Source organism: Mustela lutreola, chromosome 17 (assembly GCF_030435805.1).
Source record: "Mustela lutreola isolate mMusLut2 chromosome 17, mMusLut2.pri, whole genome shotgun sequence".
Classification (NCBI taxonomy): Eukaryota; Metazoa; Chordata; class Mammalia; order Carnivora; family Mustelidae; genus Mustela; species Mustela lutreola.
The window spans coordinates 1187924-1211821 of record NC_081306.1 but is presented as its reverse complement, the minus strand read 5'-3'; the positions used below and the strand labels follow the sequence as shown (position 1 = coordinate 1211821).

General features: G+C 53.1%; 3 protein-coding genes across 3 annotated transcripts in view; 1 reads left to right on the top strand and 2 right to left on the bottom strand.

Annotated features, from left to right (window-relative positions):
* Positions 1-5135, bottom strand: part of TMEM219 (transmembrane protein 219) — a 46863-nt gene extending 41728 nt beyond the window's left edge. Inside the window, exons 1-2 of the mRNA XM_059155565.1 lie at positions 4843-5135; positions 3295-3466 (exon numbers count right to left, since the gene is read on the bottom strand). Coding sequence (XP_059011548.1) covers positions 3295-3305 — 11 coding nt within the window. The 5' untranslated portion in view covers positions 3306-3466; positions 4843-5135. The remainder of the gene's footprint in view (positions 1-3294; positions 3467-4842) is intronic.
* A 148-nt stretch (positions 5136-5283) lies between these two features.
* On the top strand, positions 5284-19342 carry KCTD13 (potassium channel tetramerization domain containing 13). Its single transcript, XM_059155548.1, has 6 exons — positions 5284-5653; positions 7058-7227; positions 15743-15832; positions 15915-15967; positions 16593-16788; positions 18541-19342. Exons 1-6 carry the CDS (start codon positions 5410-5412, stop codon positions 18775-18777), a joined length of 990 nt encoding a protein of 329 aa, XP_059011531.1. The 5' UTR covers positions 5284-5409; the 3' UTR covers positions 18778-19342.
* Positions 19343-19452: 110 nt separating this feature from the next.
* Positions 19453-22925, bottom strand: ASPHD1 (aspartate beta-hydroxylase domain containing 1). Its single transcript, XM_059155547.1, has 3 exons — positions 21631-22925; positions 20302-20415; positions 19453-19766 (listed from the first exon to the last, which is right to left on the bottom strand). The coding sequence occupies exons 1-3, from the start codon at positions 22508-22510 to the stop codon at positions 19657-19659; spliced, it is 1104 nt and encodes a 367-aa protein (XP_059011530.1). The 5' UTR covers positions 22511-22925; the 3' UTR covers positions 19453-19656.
* Positions 22926-23898: the final 973 nt, after the last annotated feature.

The following is a 23898-nucleotide window of genomic DNA, read 5'->3' as shown; positions in this document are numbered from 1 at the left end:
ACAGATTGGTAGCTGAAAGAGGCAGGGGGTTGGGGTGGGGGAAATGGGTACAAACCTCTAATTACAAGACAAATAAGTTCTGAGATATAATGTACAACATGGTGACTAAAAACAATTTAGGTAAATAATATATGAAAACCATGATAATTTACTTAACTTTTAAAATCAATACAAAAGGGGTGCCTAGGTGGCACAGTCAGTTAAGCTCCAACTCGTTTTTTTTTTTTTTTTTTTTTTAAGATTTATTTATTTATTCTAAACAGAGAGAGAAGGAACACAAGCAGGAAGGGCAGAGGGTGAGGGAAAGAAAAATCCCAAGCAAAGCACAGAGCCTGGCCTGGGACTCAATCCCAACAACCCTGAGATGACAACCCAGCTGAAACCAAGAGTTGGAAGCCCAACTGACTGTACCACCCAGGCACCCCTAAGTGTCTGACTCTTGATCTCAGCTCAGGACTTGATCTGAGGGTCATGAGTTCAAGTCCTGCCTTGGGTTCCACCCTCAGTATGGAGCCTAGTTAAAAAAATCAACATAAAAAATAAGAAGGCTTAAATAATGAGAAAACTAATTGGTGTAAGATCGGGGTTAGTTTTACACTCATCAAAATACTGTGTTGGTATTATTTTTACATGGCAAATTAAAATTTAAAGATATTGGATTATGCCAAAAACTCTTATCTTAGAACTAAGGCCTTTTTGGGGTGCCCGGGTGGCTCAGTGGGTTAGGGTTCTGCCTTCGGCTCAGGTCATAATCTCAGGGTCCTCGGATCTTTTTTTAAAAAGATTTTATTTATTTATTTATCTCTAAGAGAAAGAGAGAGAGAGAGAGGGCACGAGCAGGGGAGGGACAGAGGGAGACGCAGGCTCCCCACTGAGCAAAGAGACTGATGTGAGACTTGATCCCAGGACCCTAGGATCATGATCTGAGCCAAAGGCAGACACTTAACTTATTGAGCCACCAAGGCATCCACCCCCGACCTTTTTTTTTCTTAAAGTAGGCTCCACATGGGATACCTGGGTGGCTCAGTCAATTAAACATCTGTCTTTGGCTCAGGTCACGATCGCAGGGTCCTAGGATCCAGCCCTACATAGGGCTCCCTGCTCAGTGGGGAGCCTGTTTCTTCCTCTCCCTTTGCTCCTCCCCATGCTTGTTTTCTCGCTCTCTCTCCCTCTTTCTTTCTCTCATAAATAAATAAAATCTTGAAAAAAAAACCACAACAGAAAAATATTGACTGGTTTAAAAAAACAGTAGGCTCCACACCCAATGTGGGGCTTGACCTCACAACCTTGAGATCAAGAGTAGCACGTTCCACCAACTGACCCAGCCAGGTACCGCATAAAATAAACTTTCTCTCTTTTTTTTTTTAATTAAGATTTTATTTATTTAGGGACGCCTGGGTGGCTCAGTTGGTTGAGCAGCTGCCTTCGGCTCAGGTCATGATCCCAGCGTCCTGGGATCGAGTCCCATATCGGGCTCCTTGCTCCGCGGGGAGCCTGCTTCTCCCTCTGACTCTGCCTTCCACTCTGTCTGCCTGTGCTCGCTCTCACTCTTTCTCTCTCACAAATAAATAAATAAAATCTTTAAAAAAAAAAAAAAAGATTTTATTTATTTAATTGACAGAGATCACAAGTAGGCAGAGAGGCAGGCAGGGAGAGAGGAGGAAGCAGGCTTTCTGCAGAGCAGAGATCCCAGGATTCTGGGATCATGACCTGAGCCGAAGGCAGAGGCTTTCACCCACTGAGCCACCCAGGTGCCCTAATAATCTCTCTTTTAAACAAACGAGACAAATAACCTCTTCATGGGGGTTTCTTCCTTTTTTTTTTTTTGTTCTGAGGTCCCTCTCAAATAAAGTCCTGTTAGGGGCCACTGCAGTCCTAACTTGTCCCTAGTGAGATGATGTCAGAAAGGTAAGGATACAAGTTAGTGTAATTGTGAGAAGGAAGCAGAAATTTGGCCCAGTTTTCGTTGAGACAAGGATCCACAAGGATGGTGCTGTGCAGCCCTGTATCTGCAGAACTTGGCCAAAGGCCAATTATCATTGAAAAAAATGTCCTGATTCTGGGCAGAAGAAACGAAACTAAGCAGTTCCCAGGGACATAGACAAAATTAAGGAAGAAGTCCTTATAGCAGTTTAAAATGGCAATCTGCGGGGCGCCTGGGTGGATCAGTCGGTGAAGCATCTGCCTTTGGCTCAGGTCATGATCCCAGGGTCCTAGAATCAAGCCTCAGCAGGGAATCTGCTTCTAACTTCTTCCTCTCCCCTTCCCCCCCACCTCAGTGTGTGCTCTCTGCTATTTCTCTCTCAAATAAATAAAATCATAAATAAATAAATAAAATAGCAATCTGAGGCAAAGTTTATCCAAAAGACACTGGTCTGCGGATACCTTTTAAATCCCATAGCCTCTAAGGCTGGTTGTAGTACAGACTTATTGGACCCTGGTTGATAGGGTGCTTTTCTGGTTTATCCTGGTAACAAAGGACACTCAAGCATGCTAACTGGTTATACGACCCCTAAGTGGTTGCCATCTCCAGCTTCTTAGAGGGACATCACTAGAGTCTGAGCAGTAACAGATTTGTGATACCCTCAGACACGCAGGGCTGCACACCTGTCCTTTCCCTAGAAATGCGTCCTCTTACAGACAAATGGCATTCAAAGCACTGAACAAGGGATGCCTGGGTGGCTCAGTTGGTTAAGCAGCTGCCTGCCGCTCAGGTCATGATCCCAGCGTCCTGGATCGAGTCCCACATCGGGCTCCTTGCTCCGCAGGGAGCCTGCTTCTCCCTCTCCCTCTGACTCTGCCTTCCACTCTGTCTGCCTGTGCTCGCTCTCTCTCTGACAAATAAATAAATTAAATCTTTAAAAAAAAAAAAAAAAAACAAACAAAACAAAGCACTGAACAAGAGGACAGATCAGAGGAGCAGGTGTAAAAAGCCAGAAAGCAATTTTACTAAGGAAAAATAAAAAAATCTAATTGGAAAACCATAAAACCAAAGGGGACCTTATTGTAAGGAAAACAAAATAATCCCAACACCGAAGGGTCTTAACAAAATATCAGAGCTCAGAGCTCGGGGCGCCTGGGTGGCTCAGTGGGTTAAAGCCTCTGCCTTCAGCTAAGGTCATGATCCCAGGGTCCTGGGATCGAGCCCCGCATCGGGCTCTCTGCTCAGCAGGGAGCCTGCTTCCTCCTCTCTCTCTGCCTGCCTCTCTGCCTACTTGTGATCTCTGTCTGTCAAATAAATAAATAAAATCTTAAAAAAAAAAATATCAGAGCTCACATATAGTGAGAACTTACCTCCCAGCCATGGGCAGGATGGCAACACAAAACAGGCAGACACACAAAAGGTCTCAGACGTGCACATTATTACTAGAGTTGAGGGTCCCGGTCCAAAGCAGTGAGGGCTTCAGCTGAATCTCTGTGGATTCTCCATTTCTGGCCGTCCAGCCAAGGATCAGTGGGAGCCCACCTGCAGTTGGACAAGGGAAATAGCACAGCATTGGGAACCCATCGCGGACATCTCAGCAAGAATGTGGCCTTACCAGAGGATTTGCACTCGGGTTAGATGATTTTCTAGGAGGGCTTGAGAAGGGAGATTTGCTCCGGGTTGGATATTGGTAGGAAGTGGGGATAATTCTTTTTAGTTATCTTAATAATTTAAATCTAGGCATTAGGAGGAATCGACCAGGGATTGAAGCTGCTCTTGCGTAAAGAAGCAGCAGTTACTCAAACTGGGAGGCGGGTAGAGGTTACGTTTGGTCATTTTTGTGGTTTGGGCGATGTTCTTGTTTTTGTGTTCAGACATGATTATGAAATGGTCTTTCTCTGCACCCATCAGAGAGCGCCTTCGTCTGGGGCTGGTGCTCTGTGAACTTGCTGGTGCTCAGCAGGAGAACACCACAGCCTGGCTGATCATGCCAGGCCGGCCCCTAGCGTCAGCAGCGCTTCCAGAGCGAGTGCCAACGCGCTCCCAGCAGCCACGGCGTGCTTTTCTCTTTTCAACCAGTTACACTCGGAAAATCAGACTTGGGAACCCCTTTTGGAGAAACACGAGCTCTCTGGGTCACCGCAGGCCCCGTTACTCCCCAAGATCTCACGACGCCCCACCCCACTCACTTGCTCTCCCAACTAACCCCCTGGCATTGAAATCTGTGCCCCTCACTAAGCAAAACACAAACCCAGCCCAGGGAACGGTGAATTGCCGAGGATCACCCGGTGAGCTGGGGGCAGGTTGGAAATTACCGCTCAACTTTTCCTCCCCGCGGGGCGCCTGGGTGGCCCCGGGGGTTAAAGCGTCTGCCTTGGGCTCAGGTCAGGAGCTCAGGTCCTGGGATCGAGCCCCTCCCAGGGAGCCTGCTTCTCCCCGTCTGCCTGTCTCCCTCTCCGCCTACTTGCGGTCTCTGTCCGATAAATACACAAACCAAGTCTTTTTAAAACCACGTCCTCCCAGCAAACCCCGCAGTAGGCACGGAGATCCCGTTGCATTTCTGCAGCCCCAGTCGGATGAAACACTTCCCCGCACGCGTTCCGCTCAATAACGTGCTCCCACCCCACCCCGCCCCGCCCCGCCCCCCCACCCCGGACTGGGGGTCTCGCCATCTGAACTGGGACTCTAGGACCTGTGCTCGGCACGCGGCAGCCACGCGTGCCCTTCGTTCCGCTCCCCGGGACCAGCGGGCGGGTCGCCGCCGGGGCTCTGGGTGCGCGCCCTCCGCTCGGCCGGGAGCCCCTCCCCGCCCCCCTGCGGCCCCGGCTTCTCAGCTTCGGCTCTGCAGCGCCTCCTCCGGGACGCCCTCCCTGACCACCTCCCCGACTCACGCCCGCGTGCCCTCGCCCTGCGGTCACCTCCTCTAGGAGGCCCCTCACTTCGGACTCTTACACACTGTCCCTGGCGCTCCGAGCCAAGCTCTCCTCGGCCTGTCCAAAGCGCACGGATGGGAGGCGGGAAACCTCGGCCTGCACACCCGCGAAGCCCCCTGAGAGCAAAGACCCAACCAACCGCCCGGCGGAGACCTCGCTTTCCACGCAGGCCGTGGCGGGGCGCGTCCACCAAGCAGGGCCCGGGAGTCGCCGGAGGAGCGCACCCCGCGGCCACCCCACCCGGCCAAAGACCGCGCGCGGCCTCTCAGCGCGGCCCCAGGCCACCGCGCATGCTCCGCACCGCCGGCGCGCGGGGGCGGGGCGGGTCCTCGGCGCGCCTGCGCAGCTGCTCGGCCCGGGCTTCCGGGCGGCGCCGGCGCGATGGGGCGCAGAGCGGGCGCGGCGGGGTAGCGGCGGCGGGCGGCGGGCGGCGGGCGGCGGGCGGCGGGCGGGCCCGGCGGTGCGGCTCGACGGCTCGGCTCTCGGGGCCTCTGGGAGCCGCTGGAGGACGCGGAGAGAGCTTGGGGCCGCCGGCCGCCGCCGCTCCCTGGCATGTCGGCCGAGGCCTCGAGCCCGGCGGGGGCCGACGCCCCGTCCCTGGAAGCCCCTAAGCCCGCGGGTCTGGCGCCGGGCCCCGCCGCTTACGGCCCGAAGCCCCTGAGCCCGAACAGCAAGTACGTGAAGCTGAACGTGGGCGGCTCGCTGCACTACACCACGCTGCGCACGCTCACGGGGCAGGACACCGTGCTCAAGGCCATGTTCAGCGGCCGCGCCGAGGTGCTCACGGACGCGGGAGGTACGCCGCGCCGCCTGGCCTGGGGGGTCCCGCCGGCCTGGCCTCGCCCCGCCCCGCCGGGCCCTCGTGTCTCTACCGTGCGGTGGACGCCTTTCCCCGCGTCGTGCCCCCGGCGCCCCCGGCCCGGCTCCGCGGCCCCCTGTCCTCACAGCCCCGCGGCGTGCCGCCCCGGACGCTGTGCTGAGAAGTGCACGGGGCGCTTCGGCTTCGCTTCCGGCCCCTCGCGTTGTCCCGGCCTCTTCCGCAGCTCCGCGGGCTCGGGAACCAGCCCCGACCGACGTCCGCGGCGCCCGGCCAGGCGGCCCTCCCGCGCCTTCCAGCTGCCAGCCTTAGGTCAGGCCCTGGGCCTCGGCACCGCGCGCCGGGAGCCGCTGTCTGGCTCCGGGGTCCTCTCCCGCCCGCCTCAGGCGTCCACCTGTGAGCGCAGAGAAGGCTGGGGGGGGTCGCCGCGGACACCGGAGAGGAGGGACACTTCTCGTTGGCCGGGGACCTTCCCCTCGGGGAGGGGGGCCGTCGGCGATGGGACCCGCGCGCGCAGCAGAGCTGCAGGATGTGCGTGACGGGGGCGGGCGACAGGTGCTGGCCGAGCGGGAAAGTCCAGGCTCTTCGGGAGGGGGTTCCGTCTCCGAAGAGCTGAGCTTCGGGAAGTCCTCGATGCGTGCGGCCCGCGCGGGACAGAGCGCCAGAGCCGCTTTGGTAAAGGAATCAGACACGGGGAGTCTTACGGACTTGACTTTGGTGCGGGGCGGATGGAAAATAAGAACCAAATACACGGGGCGCCTGGGTGGCGCAGGGGGTCAAGCCTCTGCCTTCGGCTCCGGTCGTGATCCCAGAGTCCTGGGATCGAGCCCCGCGTCGGGCTCTCTGCTCGGCGGGGACCCTGCTTCCTCCTCTCTCTCTGCCTACCTCTCTGTCTACCTGTGATCTCTGTCTGTCAAATAAATAAATAAACAAAATCTAAAAAAAAAGATTTAAAGAACCAAATACACACACAAAAAGTACACGTACTTGCAGGTAATGAGAAGTTCTGTGAATTGTACAGAGGTGAAAATGGTAGTGACCCCGAAGGCGGGGTGGGTAGTTTAGTTCAGTAGGACGGTCCGGATTCACACTGAAGGTCCCCGTTTGTTGACAAGGTCATCTGTAATCATTTTCTCGGGGTGGGAGCTTCTTTCTGATGTAGAAGAGCGTTGGAAGGGATCACATTCTCTACGAATGGTTAAAAAGGGTCCGCGGGAGAACTCGCTGGAGATGTTCCAGAGCGATTTTCTTGGACATGGCAGAGGTTGGAGACAGATCAGTATTCAGACTCGTAGCTTTGGGGTCCGTTTTTCATAAGAATTTAGTAGCTCCAAAGCCCCCCCGCAAAGCCGTCCTTCCTCCTGCCTCTCTCCATTCCACCAGGTTGGGTGCTGATTGACCGGAGCGGCCGCCACTTTGGTACAATCCTCAACTACCTGCGGGATGGGTCCGTGCCGCTGCCTGAGAGTACCAGAGAACTGGGGGAGCTACTAGGCGAAGCACGCTACTACCTGGTACAGGGCCTGATTGAGGACTGCCAGCTAGCATTGCAGGTGAGGGGCCCTGGATCCCTGATGCCCGCGTCTCCGGAGAGCTGCCCGAGCACTTAGATACTGGGACATACTGCATAGGGGGTTGTGTCTGGAGAGGCTGCCTGTGACCTGGCTGTGACTGGCCATGATCACAGAAAACTGGGGGCTGCTTTCCTGTGTGTCCCTGCTGCTTCGAGACGGACCTCCCTCACCACCTCATGCTAGGACGGTTGTAGTAGTTAAATGCCTGCTCTCTCCTTGCTCTTCCTCCCCGGCTAGTCTGGCATTCACACTACCACCCGAGTGATGATCCTTAAACACAATGGCAATCTCTTCTCCCCCTTGCTCAGAAATCTTAAATAACTACCTAGGAAAAAAAATAATCTAAATTTAAATTAGAATATAATGACCTCGCTGTTTTGGTCTTATCCTGGGAGACAGCATTCTACCCCCAGCCAGGCTTTGTTTTTGTGTTTTTAACTTTTTCTTTTAGCAATGAAATCTTAGAAGCAGAGCTGCTCCCAATAAAACAGGTTGGGGGTTCCACAGCCCCAGCTGCTGGGCTTCTCTTCTGTGGATCTCTTAGGGTTCTGAGGAGAAGAGCTTAGAAGGCATAGCCAGGACCCATCGGCTAAGCATCACCTCTACCACAGCTGAATGACCTTGATTGAGTCAGTTCCTACTTCTGGCATTCTTTCCTCCTGTTGCAAAAGATAGGGAAACGAGAAATAGGTACAGTGTAATGAATTTTACATAAAGCCTTTTATTCTGTTTTTACAGTGTTAAGAATGTCCTTTATGATACAATATTAATAGGAGATGAGAGTTTCTTTTTTGATGTCCTTTATATATTAAAAAGTGGCAACTATGAACAACTTTCTGTCGGCTTGGTGAATACTTACTGGTTCATGAAATTCAGAAGTACAGCGTTCCTTTGGCAGTATCCATGTTTTTCAAACTGCGTCCCATAGGAAAAAAAATGCATTTTATACTCACATGTGTATAACTTAAGTTAACTCAGGACCCTGAGGTCAAGAGTCACATGCTCTTCCAACTGAGCCAGCCAGGCACCCCAACAGTAGACTTAAAGTCTCGATATTAAACTTTTTTTTTTAAAGATTTTATTTCTTTATCAGAGAGAGAGGGGGAGAGAGCGAGCACATGCAGACAGAATGGCAGGCAGAGGCAGAGGGAGAAGCAGGCTCCCTGCTGATCAAGGAGCCTGATGTGGGACTCGATCCCAGGACGCTGGGACCATGACCTGAGCCGAAGGCAGCCGCTTAACCAACTGAGCCACCCAGGCGTCCCTGTTTTCTTTCTTTTGAATGCTCTTTGGGGCCCACTAAACTTATTTCAGAAGTCATGAATGGGTCACCACTTGCAGTTGGAAAACCGTGGAACTCGGTGATCTTCAGAGTGGGTTCCTGCTCTGTAGTTGTCATTTATCTGCGGTATCTGCTGTGTGTTGGGAGTGATTCTGCTATCTGCTTGGGTGTACATCTTGTACCCCTGTTTGATACGTAGGCGGTGGGAGGTTGGGGATGTATCCACGGTCAAAGAGCCAGCCAGTAAGCCGCAAAGCTCAGAGCCAGCCCCTGGTTTTCTGACTCCCGAGTTCAGTGCTTCTCCCTCTGCTCCAGCTGCCTCCGGTCCAGGTTTCCTGACACCGTTCCCATCATCGCCCCACTCAGAGCTGGCTTGTCGTTTGGAGGTTTTGGTTTTTGCTTTTAAGATTCAGGTATACAGAATTAAGTTCATCCTCAGAGTGTGGTACTTAATCATCGTTGGTCTCTACGAGTCTGCTCTCGTTCCCTTTTTCCCCTTTCCTCCCAGCCCTTTGCCCGCTTCCCTTTTACCCGTAGCTGCCCCTCCAATTCTCATGTTTTGCTACATGTACTTGGATTATGTTTGTACCCTTGGAAAGCCATGAACCTCGTTTTGTATATGTATTCGTTTTCAATTTCTATAAATGGCATTGAGCTATGGATTGTGTGTTCTGTTTCTTAATTCAACAGCTCTTTCGAGATATCTTCATGCCACTGTTTGTACGTTCAGTTCTTTGCTTCTAACCGCTGCACAAGAATCTATGGCGTGTATTCACTGTATTTTATTTATACGTTCCCCTGAGGCTAGAGACCTAGATGGCCTCCACCTTCCTTCCCCTGCAGACGGTGCCACCTGCCACCACGAGCATCCTTCTACACATGCCCTTGTGGGTCCTGGGCCGGGGTTTCTCAGGTTTGTAGCTGGGAGTGGAACTGCAGGGTCACAGAACACAGGCAGGGGAATCGCATGGAGATCATCAGATTACTCCCCTGAATGACCGGAGCGCTCGTACTCCCGGTCTGCACTCCCGGTCAGCGCTCCCGGTCAGCGCGCCATCAGGGGTCCCGTTGCTGCATATTCTCAGCAACACATGGCATCAGCCAGTGTTCTCATTTTGCCAAGCTGATTGGTACAGAGTGAGCTCATTTTAATTTGCATGCCTACTAATGAGATTGAGCAGCTTTTCATATGCTTGCTCGGTTTTTTGTGTGTGTGTGTGTGTGTGTGTGGTTTCCCCTTCCATGAATTGCCTATTCATATTCGTGAGCAGATTTTCTACTGAGTTTCCTATCTTTCTCCTGTTGCTTTGCAGAAGATCCTTGCCTATTTTAGTTTAGTTCCTAGGGAGAATTAAGCCCTAAGACATGTATTGTACATAATAAATTTACTTTCCTCGTATGCCTCTAAGAATGGTACTAATTTCCTGTCATCCTCGGAAGAGTTGAGAAAACAGGTACTCAGATTATTTATTTACTGGATTTTGAGATTCAGCTGAGGAATCCTAGTTGAGACAGTCTGTTTCAGATAATTTCTAGTCAAATTTAGTTGTCGCCAATATTTTCTCTTAAAATGTCACCTACCTGTGGCATCTTTTGTTGAATAGAAATCCTTGTTTTTATTATAACCATTTATTATTTTTAAGGCAGTATATCTGTATTTATATCTATCTATCTATCTACCTATATATATGTATTGTAGAAATTTAGAAAACACAGATAATCAAAAAAATAAAAGCTCCAAATATCCTTTCAGGTGTGTGTGTGTGTGTGTGTGTGTGTTTGCTAAAATATATATGCTCATGCTATATGTGCTGTTTTGTAGTTTGCTTTTTTTTTTGTTTGTTAATAATTGCCATCTTTCCATGTCAATAAAATTTCTTCTTATCTAAAATCCAGCGTATACACAAATCTCTCTATTTGTTCCAGAAATATCTTTTTTGCCTGATTCATCTAAACCAGGACCCAGTCTAGAACCCTGCATTACATCTGGTTATTATGTTCTTCAGGTCTCTTCCAACCCCGAACCATCCCTTGTTTAATCATGGTGACTTGTTAAAAGAGTCCACAGTTGTCCTGCAAGATGACCCACTTTCCAAATTTGCCTCATTCTTTCACTGTGGTATCATTTGGTTTGGGACTAGACCTTGCTCTGAGTTTTCTGTAAACTATAGACAGTAGATTTATTTATTTTTTAAGTTGAGTTTTATAGTAATCTCTGGACCCAACATGGAGCTTGAACTCAGGACCCTGAGATCAAGAGTCACATGCTCTTCCAACTGAGCCAGCCAGGCACCCCAACAGTAGACTTAAAGTCTCGGTATTAAACTTTTTTTTTTTTAATATTTTATTTATTTATTTGACAGACCAGAAATCACAAGTAGGCAGAGAGGCAGGCAGAGATAGAGAGACGGGGAAGCAGGCTCCCCACTGAGCAGAGAGCCCAATGTGGGGCTCTATCCCAGGACCCTGAGATCACGACCTGAGCCGAAGGCAGAGGCTTAACCCACTGAACCACCCAGGCGCCCCTAAACATTTTGATTAGAATACATTTTAGGTAATTTTATTATTTTTTTAAAGATTTTATTTATTTATATGACAGAGAGAGATCACAAGCAGGCAGAGAGGCAGGCAGAGAGATGGAAGCAGGCTCCCTGCTGAGCAGAGAGCCTGATGCGGGCCTCCATCCCAGGACCCTAGGATCATGACCTGAGCCGAAGGCAGAGGCTTTAACCCACTGAGCCACCCAGGTGCCCCCTTTTTAGGTAATTTTATATATTTCCTTTTATGTTGTACTGAGAGATCCATAATGTTAATATTAGTAATATTAGTGATGCTCACATTTGGCCCCTAGATTCAGGTGGTGATGACTGGATCCCTCCGTTATAGTCCGACTTCCTTGTTACCAACTGTAATGTAACCTGTGTGATATTGTTCAGGCACTATGTGAATGGCATTTACCTATCAACCACACACCAAGTGAGAATCCTTAACCTGAATCAATAATTTCAGTAGGGTTGTAATTATAATTCCGTCATTCCTTCAGAGTTATTATCTGGGATTATTTGTTTTTTCAAAGATTTTATTTATTTATTTGACAGAGAGCACGCACGAGAGCAGGAACATAAGAAGGGGGAGTGGGAGAGGGAAAACAGGCTCCTGCCAAGCAGGGAGCCCAACATGGGGCTCAATCCCAGGTCCCTGGGATCTTGACCTGAGCTGAAGGCAGATGCTTAACAGCTGAGCCCCCCAGGCACCCCACCTGGGATTATTTGTAAAGTTACAGTTTCCATTGTCAATTGGAGAAAATCTTTATTTTAATGTCAAATTCCTTTTTTTTTTTTTTTTTTTTTTTTTGCTTAATGGTATATCCTTGTAGGGTCTTATTGAAGGTTTCCTTCCATTCTGTCTACATCTTTTATTAGCTTTATCATCTTTCATATATGGGTCTTTTAATCTAAATGTAATTCACTGTTATAAATGTAGACTATGAAGGGATTTAACAATTTTTCGTCCTCCAGAGAGTGAGCTAGTTTTTCCAGTGCCATCTACTAAACTTTCTGTGGTAGCCAGTGTCCAAGATAGCCACCAGCAATTCTCGCTTCCTCCTCATTCAGGCTCTCGTGTGGTCACCTCCTACACTGAATAGAGCTGACCTATGTAACCAGTAGGATGTTGCAGAAGTGATAGTGTGTGACTTCTAAAGCTAGGTCATAAAAACCATTGCAATTTTTGCCTCTGTCTTGGATCACTCATTCTGGGGGAAACCAGCTGCCACATATAGACACCCGGTCAGCACAGGGGAGAGTTTACTTGTTGAGGAACGGAAGGCCCCTGTCCATAGCCAGCAGACCCCCAGTCAAATGGGTGAACTATCTCAAGCAGATTCTCTAGACCCTGTCAAGTCTTCATATAACTACAGCCAGGCCAACATCTGGACTCCCAACCTGGTCCAGACCACCCAACTAACCAGTCTCAAGTTCCCAGCTCACAGAAACTGTGTGATAATAAATGTTTATTGTTTTAAGCTGCTAAATTTGTAGTAATTTGTTACCCAGCAATGGATAACAGATTTGGTATCTGGGTGGGGTTCTCTGGTAACAAAAACCTAAATCGTAGGAGTGGCTGTAGAACCGGGACGTGCGCACCCCTTGGCAGGACTTCAGGGAGAATGTTAATGAAAGCACGAAGAGCTTCAGAGGGTCTGTTCACGGAAGCCTGATGGCCTCAGAGGAGGCTGCAGCAGGGAAGATATTACTAGAAACTGGTACAAAGGGAACCCTTGTCATGCAGAGGCAGGATTTTGGTAACACTGTCTCCCGCAGTAATCTAGAAAGTAGAAAATGTACCTAATGAGCTGGGTAATGTTGCTAAAGAAGGTTCCAGAAAGAATGTTGAAGGGGCCACTGGGTTTCTTGTTGTTGATAATAAAACAGAAAAGGAGAGGATAAGAAAGAGGGAAAACAATTGAGCAAGGAGGCCGGAATTACTGGGTTTGAAAAGTCCCAACCTTTCCAGATAACACACAATGTTAAAATTCCCAAAAGTCTTCCTAGCAAAGATCAAACACAGGGCATTCTCAATAAAACGGTCTGAAGATGAAGTTGAGGATGTAATTATAAAAGCCTTTGTTAAGACTTCAGAAATATCCCAGAAGATGCCGCGGAGCCCCGTTGATCGGACAACAGTGGTACCCCTCAGTTGTCTCAGCACATGCCCAAAGTAGAGGGGAGCATATCTCACAGAGATTTGTGGGTGTGACATCTTTCCAATGAACTGAACCCCAAGACTCGCTTCATGAATATCTATCCAGTAAGTTTTTACAAGAATTGCATTGGCAGAGACCCTGCCAGCTTGGACCAAAAGTGACAGAAACAATGCAAGACAAGAGGCCTTTGGGCCCCTGAAGCTCTACAGGCAGGAAACCACGTAGCTACAAGCACGGACTGTCTTTCACGGAAAATGAAGGCTGACTCAGGGCAGAGCCACGAGCTATAAAGAATCATTTCTGGCAAGAGTAGGCATTAGAGAACTCCCAATGTTTGTCCGACTGGATTGCAGAATTTCTTTGAAGCAGAGACTTTTGTATGCTACCTACCGGAGAGTCCCCTACTGGTTGTCCTCATGCCTGTTCCACCACTGCACATTAGGTATACGGGAGAGCTATGTCTCTTCAGTTCACAGGTCATCAGATCAAGAAGAAATGTACTTAAGGAGTTATAACTAAGGGACTACACCCAAGGAGCCTCATCGCTGCCCCTAGACTGACTTAGGTGATGGGATTCTGTACTTCAAGCTGATGCTCTAAAGGGATGAGACTTTGGGGTTTTGGGGAGGGGGTGAGCGTGCTTTTCAATGGGAAGGATTTGAATCAAAGGGGCCAGAAGGTGGCCCGTGGAGCCAGCCTCCAGAGGCAGTCCCAATGATTCTCACTCCCTAGTACTCATTCTTTCGTGTACTTCCCTTTCACGCGGAATAGGGCTGACAAACCAGGTCCTAAAAGACACTGAAGCCTCAACCTTACTCTCCCAGATTATTTGCTCCAGAGCAGCCAGCTGCCACGTTGGCAGAACACCCGAGCGACCCTGTGGAGAGGTCCAGATGACAGGGATCCGATGGTTCCTGCAGATAACTGGCATGAACTGGCCAGCCATGTGAATGAGCTTTCTCAGACACACATCCTCTGGACCCAGGCATGCCTTCAGATTCCTGCAGCACTGGCTGACTTGGCTACAACCTTAAGACAGACCCCTATGCCAGAACGACCCAGCTAAACCACTCCTGAATTCCTAACCCACAGAAACCAAGATAATAAATATTTATTGTTGCTTTAAGCTGCTAAGCTTGGGGATGGCGTATTACACAGCAATAACGAATATGCACTCTGTACTTGCCCCACAGGTATGTGGTGTCCCCTTTATAAGTACCAGTTATCATATATATACGTCACCCCATTTCCAAACTCTGTTGTGTTCCATTGGCTTTGTGTTTGTTCCCGCAAACCAAAACCACAGCTTTCATTAGTATGGCTTTATAGGATATCTGAATATCAGTCCTTCCTCTTGGCTCTTTGTAAAAATCGACTTAAGTAATAATAGACTTTTATTCTTCCATATTAATGTTAGAAAGGTCTTTTTTAAAGGTTTTATTTATTTATTTGTCAGAGAGCGAGTGAGCACACAAGCAGGGGTAGTTGCAGGCAGAGGTTGAAGCAGACTCCCCGCTGAGCAGGGAGCCCCATGCAGGACTCGATTCCAGGATCCAGGATCATGACCTGAGTCAAAGGCAGAAGCTTAACCAACTAAGCCACCCAGGTGTCCCCAATGTTAGAAAAGGTCTCATAAGGTTCTTAAAAAAAAAAAAATCTGGAATTTCTGTTGAGAAAAAGATCTGATTGAGAAGGTGAAAGGGGTTTGGGCATAAAGATTCTGAAAGACAGGGCGCCCGGGTGGCTCAGTGGGTTAAGCCGCTGCCTTCGGCTCAGGTCATGATCTCAGGGTCCTGGGATCGAGCCCCACATCAGGCTCTCTGCTCAGCGGGGAGCCTGCTTCCTCCTCCCTCTCTCTGCCTGCCTCTCTGTCTGCTTGTGATCTCTGTCTGTCAAATAAATAAACAAAATCTTAAAAAAAAAAAAAAGCAAAGCAAAGCAAAGAGGAAAGAAGCCGGTGTATCTGGTTCTGCCTCAGACCTCACCCCACCCACCCAGGTTCATTCACTGAGCAGAGATTGAGCACCCACTGTATGCGAGGCACAGCCTCGGTGAGAACAGATCGTAAGCGAACCTACAACGAAATGAGAGCATGTGAGGAGCTCAGGGCCGTGAAGAATGAGCTGCTAATGTGTAAAGGAGGTAGGAGAGGTTGTTGGAGTCGGAGAGCTGTAGGTGACGGGCCGGCACCCTCTGAGGGGCTCTGTTCTGAGTTATCTGAATGGCATGAAGGGGCCAGCAAAGCACACAGCAGCGTAGACCATTCCGAGCAGTGGGAACTGCGAAGGGCTGGGTGGGCGCAAGGAACGGGCGGTGGGTGGGGCTGAACCCCGCCAGCAGGGAAGAGTGGTGGAGGGGAGAGCAGAGAGGTTGGATCCTGCAGAGTCCTGTGGAACACTGAGTCTGGATTTTTCCCAGAAGGCAATAAGCCACTTTGGACGGCTTTTTAAGTGGGGGAGCGAGTGACCTTTTGTTGTGCTGTTAACCACCTTCCACTTCTTCTCCAGCAAAAAAGGGAGAACCTGTCCCCGCTGTGCCTCATCCCCACGGTGACATCTCCCCGGGAGGAGCAGCAGCTCCTGGCCAGCACCTCCAAGGTGAGGCCCCTGAACCCTGTAGGGTGGAGGCTGGGGGCCTCTCCCTGCAGCCTGACCCCCACCCTTCTTTCTGCCCACACAGCCCGTGGTGAAGCTCCTGCACAACCGCAGTAACAACAAGTACTCCTACACCAGGTGACCGCCACGGGGCTGAGGGGTGCCCTGGGCTGGGGGTAAGGGGGTGCTGGGCTCAGGCACCGCCCCTATGGGGGCCGCCTCGGGGTGTGGGGGCTGTGCGCCATACAGAGGGGCAGAATGCCCGCCAGGATGCAGATTCCAGCTCTGGGTACTTGGGCAGGTCTTTGCCCCCCCCGGAGGCTCCGTATGCTCACCCGCAAACCGGGTTCCGGCGAGGGTTGCGAGAGTGGCTAGCATTGCCAGGGGCTTTTCCACAACGGACGGTGCTTTTCACGTGCTAACTCCCATAATCCTCGCGGCCGTGTGAGGGCATACTCTCTCCATGGAGCAGATGGGGAACTGGGGCGCCAGGAGGTGAAGGAACTTGCCTGCTGTCACTCGGGTACAAGGAGTGGCGCCACTAAGGCGTCAGGCGAAGCCTCCAGGGCCCGGAGCCTGCGGGCATGGGTAGACCCTCCCGGGTGCTGCTGCTCCTCAGAGGCCCCCTGAGCCCACTGGCGGGCAGAGGAAGTGCCCCGCTGGGCGCGGAGACCTGGGTGCAGGCGAGGCGCGCCCCCACGCTGCGGGAGCACAGGGAAGGAGGCCAGTGTGCTATAAGGCCCCCTGGCCCCCTGGTCCTTAGCACTTCAGACGACAACCTCCTTAAGAACATTGAGCTGTTTGACAAACTGGCCCTGCGCTTCCACGGGCGGCTGCTTTTCCTCAAGGATGTCCTGGGGGACGAGATCTGCTGCTGGTCCTTCTACGGGCAGGGCCGCAAAATCGCCGAGGTGTGCTGCACCTCCATTGTCTATGCCACGGAGAAGAAGCAGACCAAGGTCAGAAGGGGCTCAGGGCCTGGTCGGGGAGGGCTGTGGTGGTGGGCAGCTCCCGGACCCTGGCCAGAGGGCAGCACGCCGAGCACGCGGCGGAAAGTCCGGGGAATCAGGAGCTGCTGTTCCCAGTTCCGGGGTCTCGTTAACCTGGGGCAAGCCACCTTCCTCCTGCGGGTCTCTGTCTCTCTGCCATGAGACGAGGGTGTTGGATTGGAGTGGGATTCTTACCTAGCCCATTTAGGTCTCAAGGCCGTCTTGAAGCAGTATGCGGGTTTGGGGGGTGCGTGCATTTTCCCATCTAGAAGGGACCATAGCTGTTAGACTCTCAGCAGGGTCCACGGCCCACAGTAGGCTCTTAGAACCTCAGGACCTTAGAAAACACAGGTCTCTTAGGACACACTGAGTTTGTAAGTCCTGAGTCATGAACGTGGCAGTCAGCACATAGTTTCTGAGAACGAACGTCCTCTGCACTGAGCATGGCACCAGGCTTGGAATCCAGGCGAGTGAAAGGTCTAGGGAAGGGGCAGCCTCTGTCGTGTCCCCTGCTCCCTTCTGGCCTTCATACGAGGAAAGGGCCTCAGATACACAGGTCTCTGAGCACCCAGTGCTACTTCGTACTTCCCCACCCAGCATACACTAGTCCCTCCTCGGGGACTTTTTCCTCACCCCCGGCTGCCTAAGGAACTCCTGCTCAATCTTTAAGACACAAGCCAAGCACAGCTTTCTTTGGGACGGCTTCGCTCATTAGCTTTCAACCTCTCACAGCCCCAAAGCTGGTCATACTTCCTTCTTTGTCTGCAGCCGGCGGGAGGAGCGTGTCCCGTCAGCCGCACGGGGTTAGCTCCTGGAGGGTAGGGCTCTAGCTTTGCTTCCTATCTCTCTAGCCCCAGACAGTGGGAGTGAGGAAGCATTGATCCAATGCATGCATGCATGAATGACCCAGCTTCCAAGAAGTTTCCACTGTGAGTGGGAAGGCAGGAAGATAACCCAGTAGTGAGAAGCAGCTTGGTGACTCTGTCTGTGGTAGCTCATCCCTCCAGGCCGCACGACACCCGCTCTGTCCCTAACACCTCCTTGCTTCACCCCTTTCTGTTCTCTCTCCACTCTGCCTCCCTCCTGCCAATCTTCGAGCCCCGGACTAAGTGCCCTCCTGCCCCAGGCTCCTAGCCTTGCTGGTGCCTCTTCCCCAGACGGCCCTTTCTCTCCTGACCCTCCGGGCTCCTTCCCCCTCCTCTGACTGTTGGTTGAATGTCACCCTTGCAACGAGGCCTTCTCTGAACGCCCGCTCTAAAGCTGTACCGCGTGGCTATGACCCTCCCCACCCTCTCTTTTTGCTGTGTTTTTTCCTGTAACGTCTATCAGTATCTGAGGGTTTATATTTGATCACACGTACGTCTGGGTCCTCCCCCTGGAATGTAAACTTCCCGCACACGGGGACTTCTGTTTAGTTCACTGCTCTAGTCCCGGTGCCTAGAAGGACCCCTGGGACGGGGCCGTCCCTCGGTATTTGTCAAATGCAAGAACGTACCGAGAGACTTGGCCGCAAAGGGAAGAAAACAAGGAGGTAGCTCCGCCTGCCTCCAGAGCTGGACCCTGAAGGGCAAGTACGACTTTGCCGAGCAGAGAATTTGCCAAGAGGACAGAGCGTCCAGGCCAAAGAGCCTGGGTCTGCAGAGGCTGGGGGTGTGCCGGGGGCCGGGGACCGCCTGGGTAACTGCATCCCGGGTAGGAGCGGGGATTGCTGGCCTTTTGCAGGTGGAGTTCCCGGAGGCCCGGATCTTTGAGGAAACCCTGAACATCCTGATCTACGAGACTCCCCGGGGCCCAGACCCAGGCCTCCTGGAGGCCACAGGCGGTGCCGCTGGAGGCGGTGGGGCAGGCCGAGGGGAGGATGAGGACAGCCGGGAGCGCCGTGTCCGCCGGATCCACGTCCGGCGCCACATCACCCACGACGAGCGTCCTCATGGCCAGCAGATTGTCTTCAAGGACTGACCTTTGACCTTGCTCTCTGTCTTCCTCCTGCCGCTGGAACACAGTTCCTCTCTCTTGCCCTCCCCTTCCCAAGCCTTTGCCCCGGCTCTGCTGGCCGAGTCGTGGGTCCTTCTTCTGTCCCTCTGTTGCATGGTACAGTTCACTGCGGCCCTTTTGCATTCATCCCCACCTCCCGGCTCACAGCGCGGTACATCGCAGACCCTCCGTCCGCGAGAACCTTTCCGAAGGCTGCACTTTTCCCTCACCCGCCCTTGTCCTGCTGTTTGCCCTCACCAGCTGCTTTAGAATGGTTTAGAATTCCCTTTTTCTCTTTCTCTGTCTCTCTCTTTTAGCACACTGTACACGCCAGACTGTCCAGCCAGCCCTTACCGACACCCAGCGCGTTCTGAGCCGCGTTCCCACCATCGTGCAGGGTAGCTTCGCTCCCTCCTCCTTCCCCACCCGGGCCCCCCACCCCTTTCACTTTGTACTAGGCTGGCCTGGGCTTGCACCAGCTCAGCCGTCTTCTCAATCTATTTCATATTATTTATTTTAATTTTCTATTAAATTATTGGAAGAAAACTGAGTTGAGGGACTGGTGCTGGCTCTGGGGGAGAGGGCCCAGGAGATGGCTTGTGTTGACGAGGTACTCGGCTGGCCAGATGGGAGAGTACAGGAGCCCCTGCCTCAAGCCTTTCACTGGGCTGGGTAGCTGGAAGCAGGTAGTCAAGAGCTAGGAGAGGCCATCCGATCTGTATTTCAGTGCAGCCTGGCCAGGTCACGCCCTCAGCCCTCCCCCGACCCCCTGCAGCCTAGAGGCGGTCCTGGCTACCACTCCAAGACATCCATGAGCGAGCACAGCACCTCTCCAGCCCAGGTGTCTGAAGAGAGCCCCTTCCTTCAAGGGTCTGGTGCGAAGACAAAGTCAAGGGCCTGGCGCTCGGCCCCGGCCACGTTGGGGTGCCAGAGGTCCACGATGAAGACCACTCGAGGCCCATCTTCTGGGGAGCCTGAGGCATATGGGGATGGAGACAAGAGAAGGACTGACATTAACTACTTATTTGCCAGAGCACTCCCCACATACTCATAACAGCCAACACTCTGTTTAAATTAAGTGCCAGGCTCTATTCTCACCCCTTCTATGTGTTAACTCCTAGTCCTCAAAACAAACTGCAGGTCAGTACCATGATCACTCCCATTTTCTACGAAGTCACTGGGGGCACAAAGAGGTTAACTAACTTGTCTAAGGTCACACAGCCAGTAAGTGACAGGTAGGACAGGGACCCAGTTGGTCTAGGCCCCGGGTCTTGTTGGCCATTTTGCGGTGCACCTCCAAGACCTCGTTTAATCCGTGCAGTCACCTGATAAAGAAGGTGGCTTCCACACTTCTCAGGTGTTGGGGGAAGTTGTATGACTTGTTCAAGGTCATGCAGCTGGGAAACAGTAGTGCTGGGACCGGAAGCCAGTTGGGCTTGATCGCGCAGCCTCTGTTCTACCCCCTCCACTCAGTCTCTCATTCCTCCTAGCAGAATGGGAGCCCATTACCATTATGAGCCACTGTGTGCAGGAAGGAGTCGTCCACCAGTAGACAGTGTCCCTCAGCCCAGCACTGGGGCTCGCCCCCGACCACCAGCTCACAGCCAGGAGGAATCTTCAGGCCTATGGGAAGAGACCCAGGCATCCAATTCCCCTGTCTCCAACAAAGGGGCCCACCCCATTCAGTCAAAAAGCAGCTTGAAGCTCTTAAAACGCCCCATGTGGTGTCCCTCCTTGCCCTCTGGAAGGGGTCCCGATGTAATTCCAATATAGTACCAGATGAAGTGCCGGGGATAAGGGAAGGGCAGTGCAAAGCACAAGCTACTTGTTCCAGAGAAAAGGAAAGGCTTCCTGGAGGAAGGGGCATCTCTTCTTGGGCTTCTGCCAGTTTAGCTCAAGAACCTACTGACTGCTCCGCCCTCATTCGTATAAAACGGATGGATCCGGTTTTGCCCAAGGACCACGACAGAGTAAAGTGCTGTGAGAAAACTCAGCAGCCAGCTCAAATGATGGGGAATAGGAGGACCTTCCAGAGGAGGTGTGGACCTTGAAAGTGGGAGTCCTGAAGGCTGAGTAGGAGTATTCCAGGAGGTGATAGGTGATAAGGCGGAAAGACATTGTAGGCTGAGGATCCCAGGAGTGGCACCTGCCAGGATCAGCCAGAAGGCTCTCCTGGTCTGATGCACGGTGGGAGGGGAGAGGAGGAAGGGCATGGGGGGAACGAAGAAAATCTGGACTTGATCCTGAGGCCAGTGTGGGACACATCAACTGGTGGCACAGGAAATGCTTTTAGGCAACACAAGGTTTTAAATAACGCTTTAAATAACAAAATTGTTTCCTTTTCCGTTTTCTCTCAGTCTTTAAAACATGAAGAAAGGAATCTCGGTTTGGTGCTACCGTAACTTTAACAGCCCACTAACTCCACTCCTTTCTAAAGGAAGACAGCGTGGGCTTTAGTCTCAGACTAGAGTGTTTATTTAGCTAGAATTTTTAAAGCTTTTTTTTTTTAAGCTTAAATTTGTTTTTAGGAGTACTTTCTATTTAGTGCAAGTAATACTGATTAGCATTGTTCTGTAAAGATTCCTTTTTAATAAATAAGTGAAACAAAATGTTGGGGGAGTCGGTACCAAGAGAGAAGAGGCCAGGAGGTAAATGCCCACAGCAAAGCTTATGAGGGTGGTCAGAAGGGAGGTGATCGAAGCTTAGGAAAGGCTGCTGTGGGCAACAGGGAGCCAGGGAAGATTTCTGGGAAGGGAGGCGTGATCGGAAACACTGGAGAAAGCTCCGGGGACAGAAGGAATGGAGGAGGCAAGGAGGTTGTAGGCGACATCTACTTACCCAGATGGCATCTGACCCTTGCGTTGGTGGGCCCACAGCGACCCTCAAGCCGCGCCCCAGGCAGGAGGACAGAAAAGCCAGCGTTGCCGAAGGTGTTGGCACTCATAAAGGTCCGCAGCCCCCGCAGTGCGCGATAGGCCCCCGGACACCGGCGGCAGTTGCTGGGTTGGCACCGGCCTGCTTGGTACAGCAGGAGCTGGTAGCACCCAGGGGCCAGGGGCTGGGACCAGCCCCGAGGCAGAGGAGTAGTCCCTGAGAAGTCCCAGCTCACAGCCCCAAAGTCCCGCAAAATGGCAGGGAAGCTGCTCTCCAGGAGCTCCACGTCATGCCGCTGGGCGTCCCGGGGCACGAAGGGGGCTGAGGGCAGGTCTGGCAAAAAAAGCAGGCCTGGGCGCTGAATGCCCAGGACCTCTGGCCCTCCCCCAGGGCCTGGGCCACCTTGAGCTGCCCGCCTCACCCTACCCATGCCCGCCCAGGAGTAGCGCCTGGCGTAGGCCCGCAGGCGACGGCACACTAGGCCTTCTGCCCTGGGCCCTTCTCCAGGCTCCCCAGAGCTCCCTGGGCCCAGCCTGCCGGCCTCAGAGCATCCCCTAGGCCCTCTGCTGACACCGGCAGCCCGACTCCCAGCTCCCAGAGCCTGCATGTCTTGGGAGCCCAGGCGGTAACAGTACCAGAGGAAAAGGGAAGTGAGGGCTCCAAGCAGCAGGGTGAGGGCTGGGGCGGCCAAGGGCAATGGCCACGCAGGCGTGACAGGCAGGGGAGCTCTGGCCAGCAGGCCAGGGGCATCTTCCAGCCCCCAGTCCCCCTGTCCTCCCAGTTCTCCACCAGTTCCCTCGGGGGCCGCCCCCGGGTTCCCCCCGGGGCTGTTTCCCCTCCACATTCCCCACTCCTTGGTTCTCTCTCCTGAGGTTTTTTCTTCCCCGTGTATCTCCCTTTCTCACCTCCTTCTAGCACCTCCCAGCACTCCTCTCTCCGTTCTGTCCTTCCACCTCTTTCTCCCTCAGCTCTCTCCTCTTCCTGCCCCTACCCCTCTCCGTTCTCCCTCCGGCAGTTTCTCTCCCTCGGCGTCTCCTTTCTCCGCGCTCGCTGCCCTTCTCCTCGCCTCCCGCTCCTCCGCGCCCCTCCGTGGCTCTCCCTCCTCCCTTCTAGCCGCCCCGGACAGCAGCGCCTACCCCCACCTGGACCCGTAGCCCCGGGAGCCCACCACCAGTGGTCCTCCGCAGCGGCTTCTCTCTCTCCTGCCAAGCCCTCGTCCCCTTCGCCCTCGCTCCCCACGCGACCCGACCCGCGGGTCTCCTCTCTCTCTCTCTCTCTCTCTCTCTGTCTCTCTCCTTCCCTCCCTCCCTCTCTCCGACTCGGTCCTTCCTCGGCTCCCACTCACCCTGACGTCACCCCTCCCCACAGTCATCTCAGCTTAGCTACCCCCGCCCCCACCCAGGGGCAGTCGCATCTCAGCGGGGGGGGGGGGGGCTCCGGATTCGCCTCCCCTCCCCGCCCCGACGGGGCGCCACGTGGGGCGCAGGGGGCACTGTGCCAACCTCCAGCCGCCCCGCAATGCGAAAAGAAGGGGCGGGGGCGGGAGGAGGGGCGTGGCAAGACAAGGGGCGGGGCGAGCGCATAGACTGACGGACAGGCCGGCGCTGGCGGACTGGGGACAGGGGCGCTGCGGCCTGTCCGTAGGTCCGCTGATCCCTTGACCAGTCAGCCTGTGGCTCCCATCCCCCTCCGCCTCTAGAGCGAGCCCCACCCCCAGCGCGGGAGCCTGATTGATACTGAGGGCGGCTTCAGCCAATCGCGGCGTCGGGGGCCGCTCGGGCTGGGCCGGGGAGAGCTGTCCGCCAGCTCGTGGTGCTGAAAAGGGCGCCCAGAGCCGTTCCGAGGGAGGCCAGGAGGAAAAAAAAAAAAATCAAAGTTGAAGCTGCCTGGCAGCTGGCCGGGGTCCTATACGCAAGAGAAGGGGGTCTCTCCTCCCCCAGATCTTGGACTGTCGCCCCTTAGACTTCTCATAAACGTGGAAATTTGCCATTCTCCTGGGGGAGGGGAAAGCCCATTCACAGGAGCTGTAAAAGGGAAAGGAGGGCCTGTGGGGAGGGGGAGGCGCCTGGATGTGGGCAAGGGGCATACTGGGGAGCTGAGCAAGCGTGAACCCAGCGGTGCCGCCCCTCGGCACCCTGGGAAAAGGAGATTCAGATTCCAGATGTGCTGGAAAGGCTGGGGGAAGGGGCTGTAATTCCAGCTAGGACCAGAGTTTCCTTTGCCTCCCCTAGG

Coding starts and splice junctions, on each gene's coding strand:
- ASPHD1 (XM_059155547.1), bottom strand. CDS start 22,510: ATGTGGAGGGGAAACAGCCCCGGGGGGAACCCGGGGGCGGCCCCCGAG. Junction 20,416..21,630: donor AAGGGTCAGATGCCATCTGG/GTAAGTAGATGT, acceptor CTCTTCCCATAG/GCCTGAAGATTCCTCCTGGC. Junction 19,767..20,301: donor GCACACAGTGGCTCATAATG/GTAATGGGCTCC, acceptor CATATGCCTCAG/GCTCCCCAGAAGATGGGCCT.
- KCTD13 (XM_059155548.1), top strand. CDS start 5,410: ATGTCGGCCGAGGCCTCGAGCCCGGCGGGGGCCGACGCCCCGTCCCTG. Junction 5,654..7,057: donor GGTGCTCACGGACGCGGGAG/GTACGCCGCGCC, acceptor CCATTCCACCAG/GTTGGGTGCTGATTGACCGG. Junction 7,228..15,742: donor ACTGCCAGCTAGCATTGCAG/GTGAGGGGCCCT, acceptor CTTCTTCTCCAG/CAAAAAAGGGAGAACCTGTC.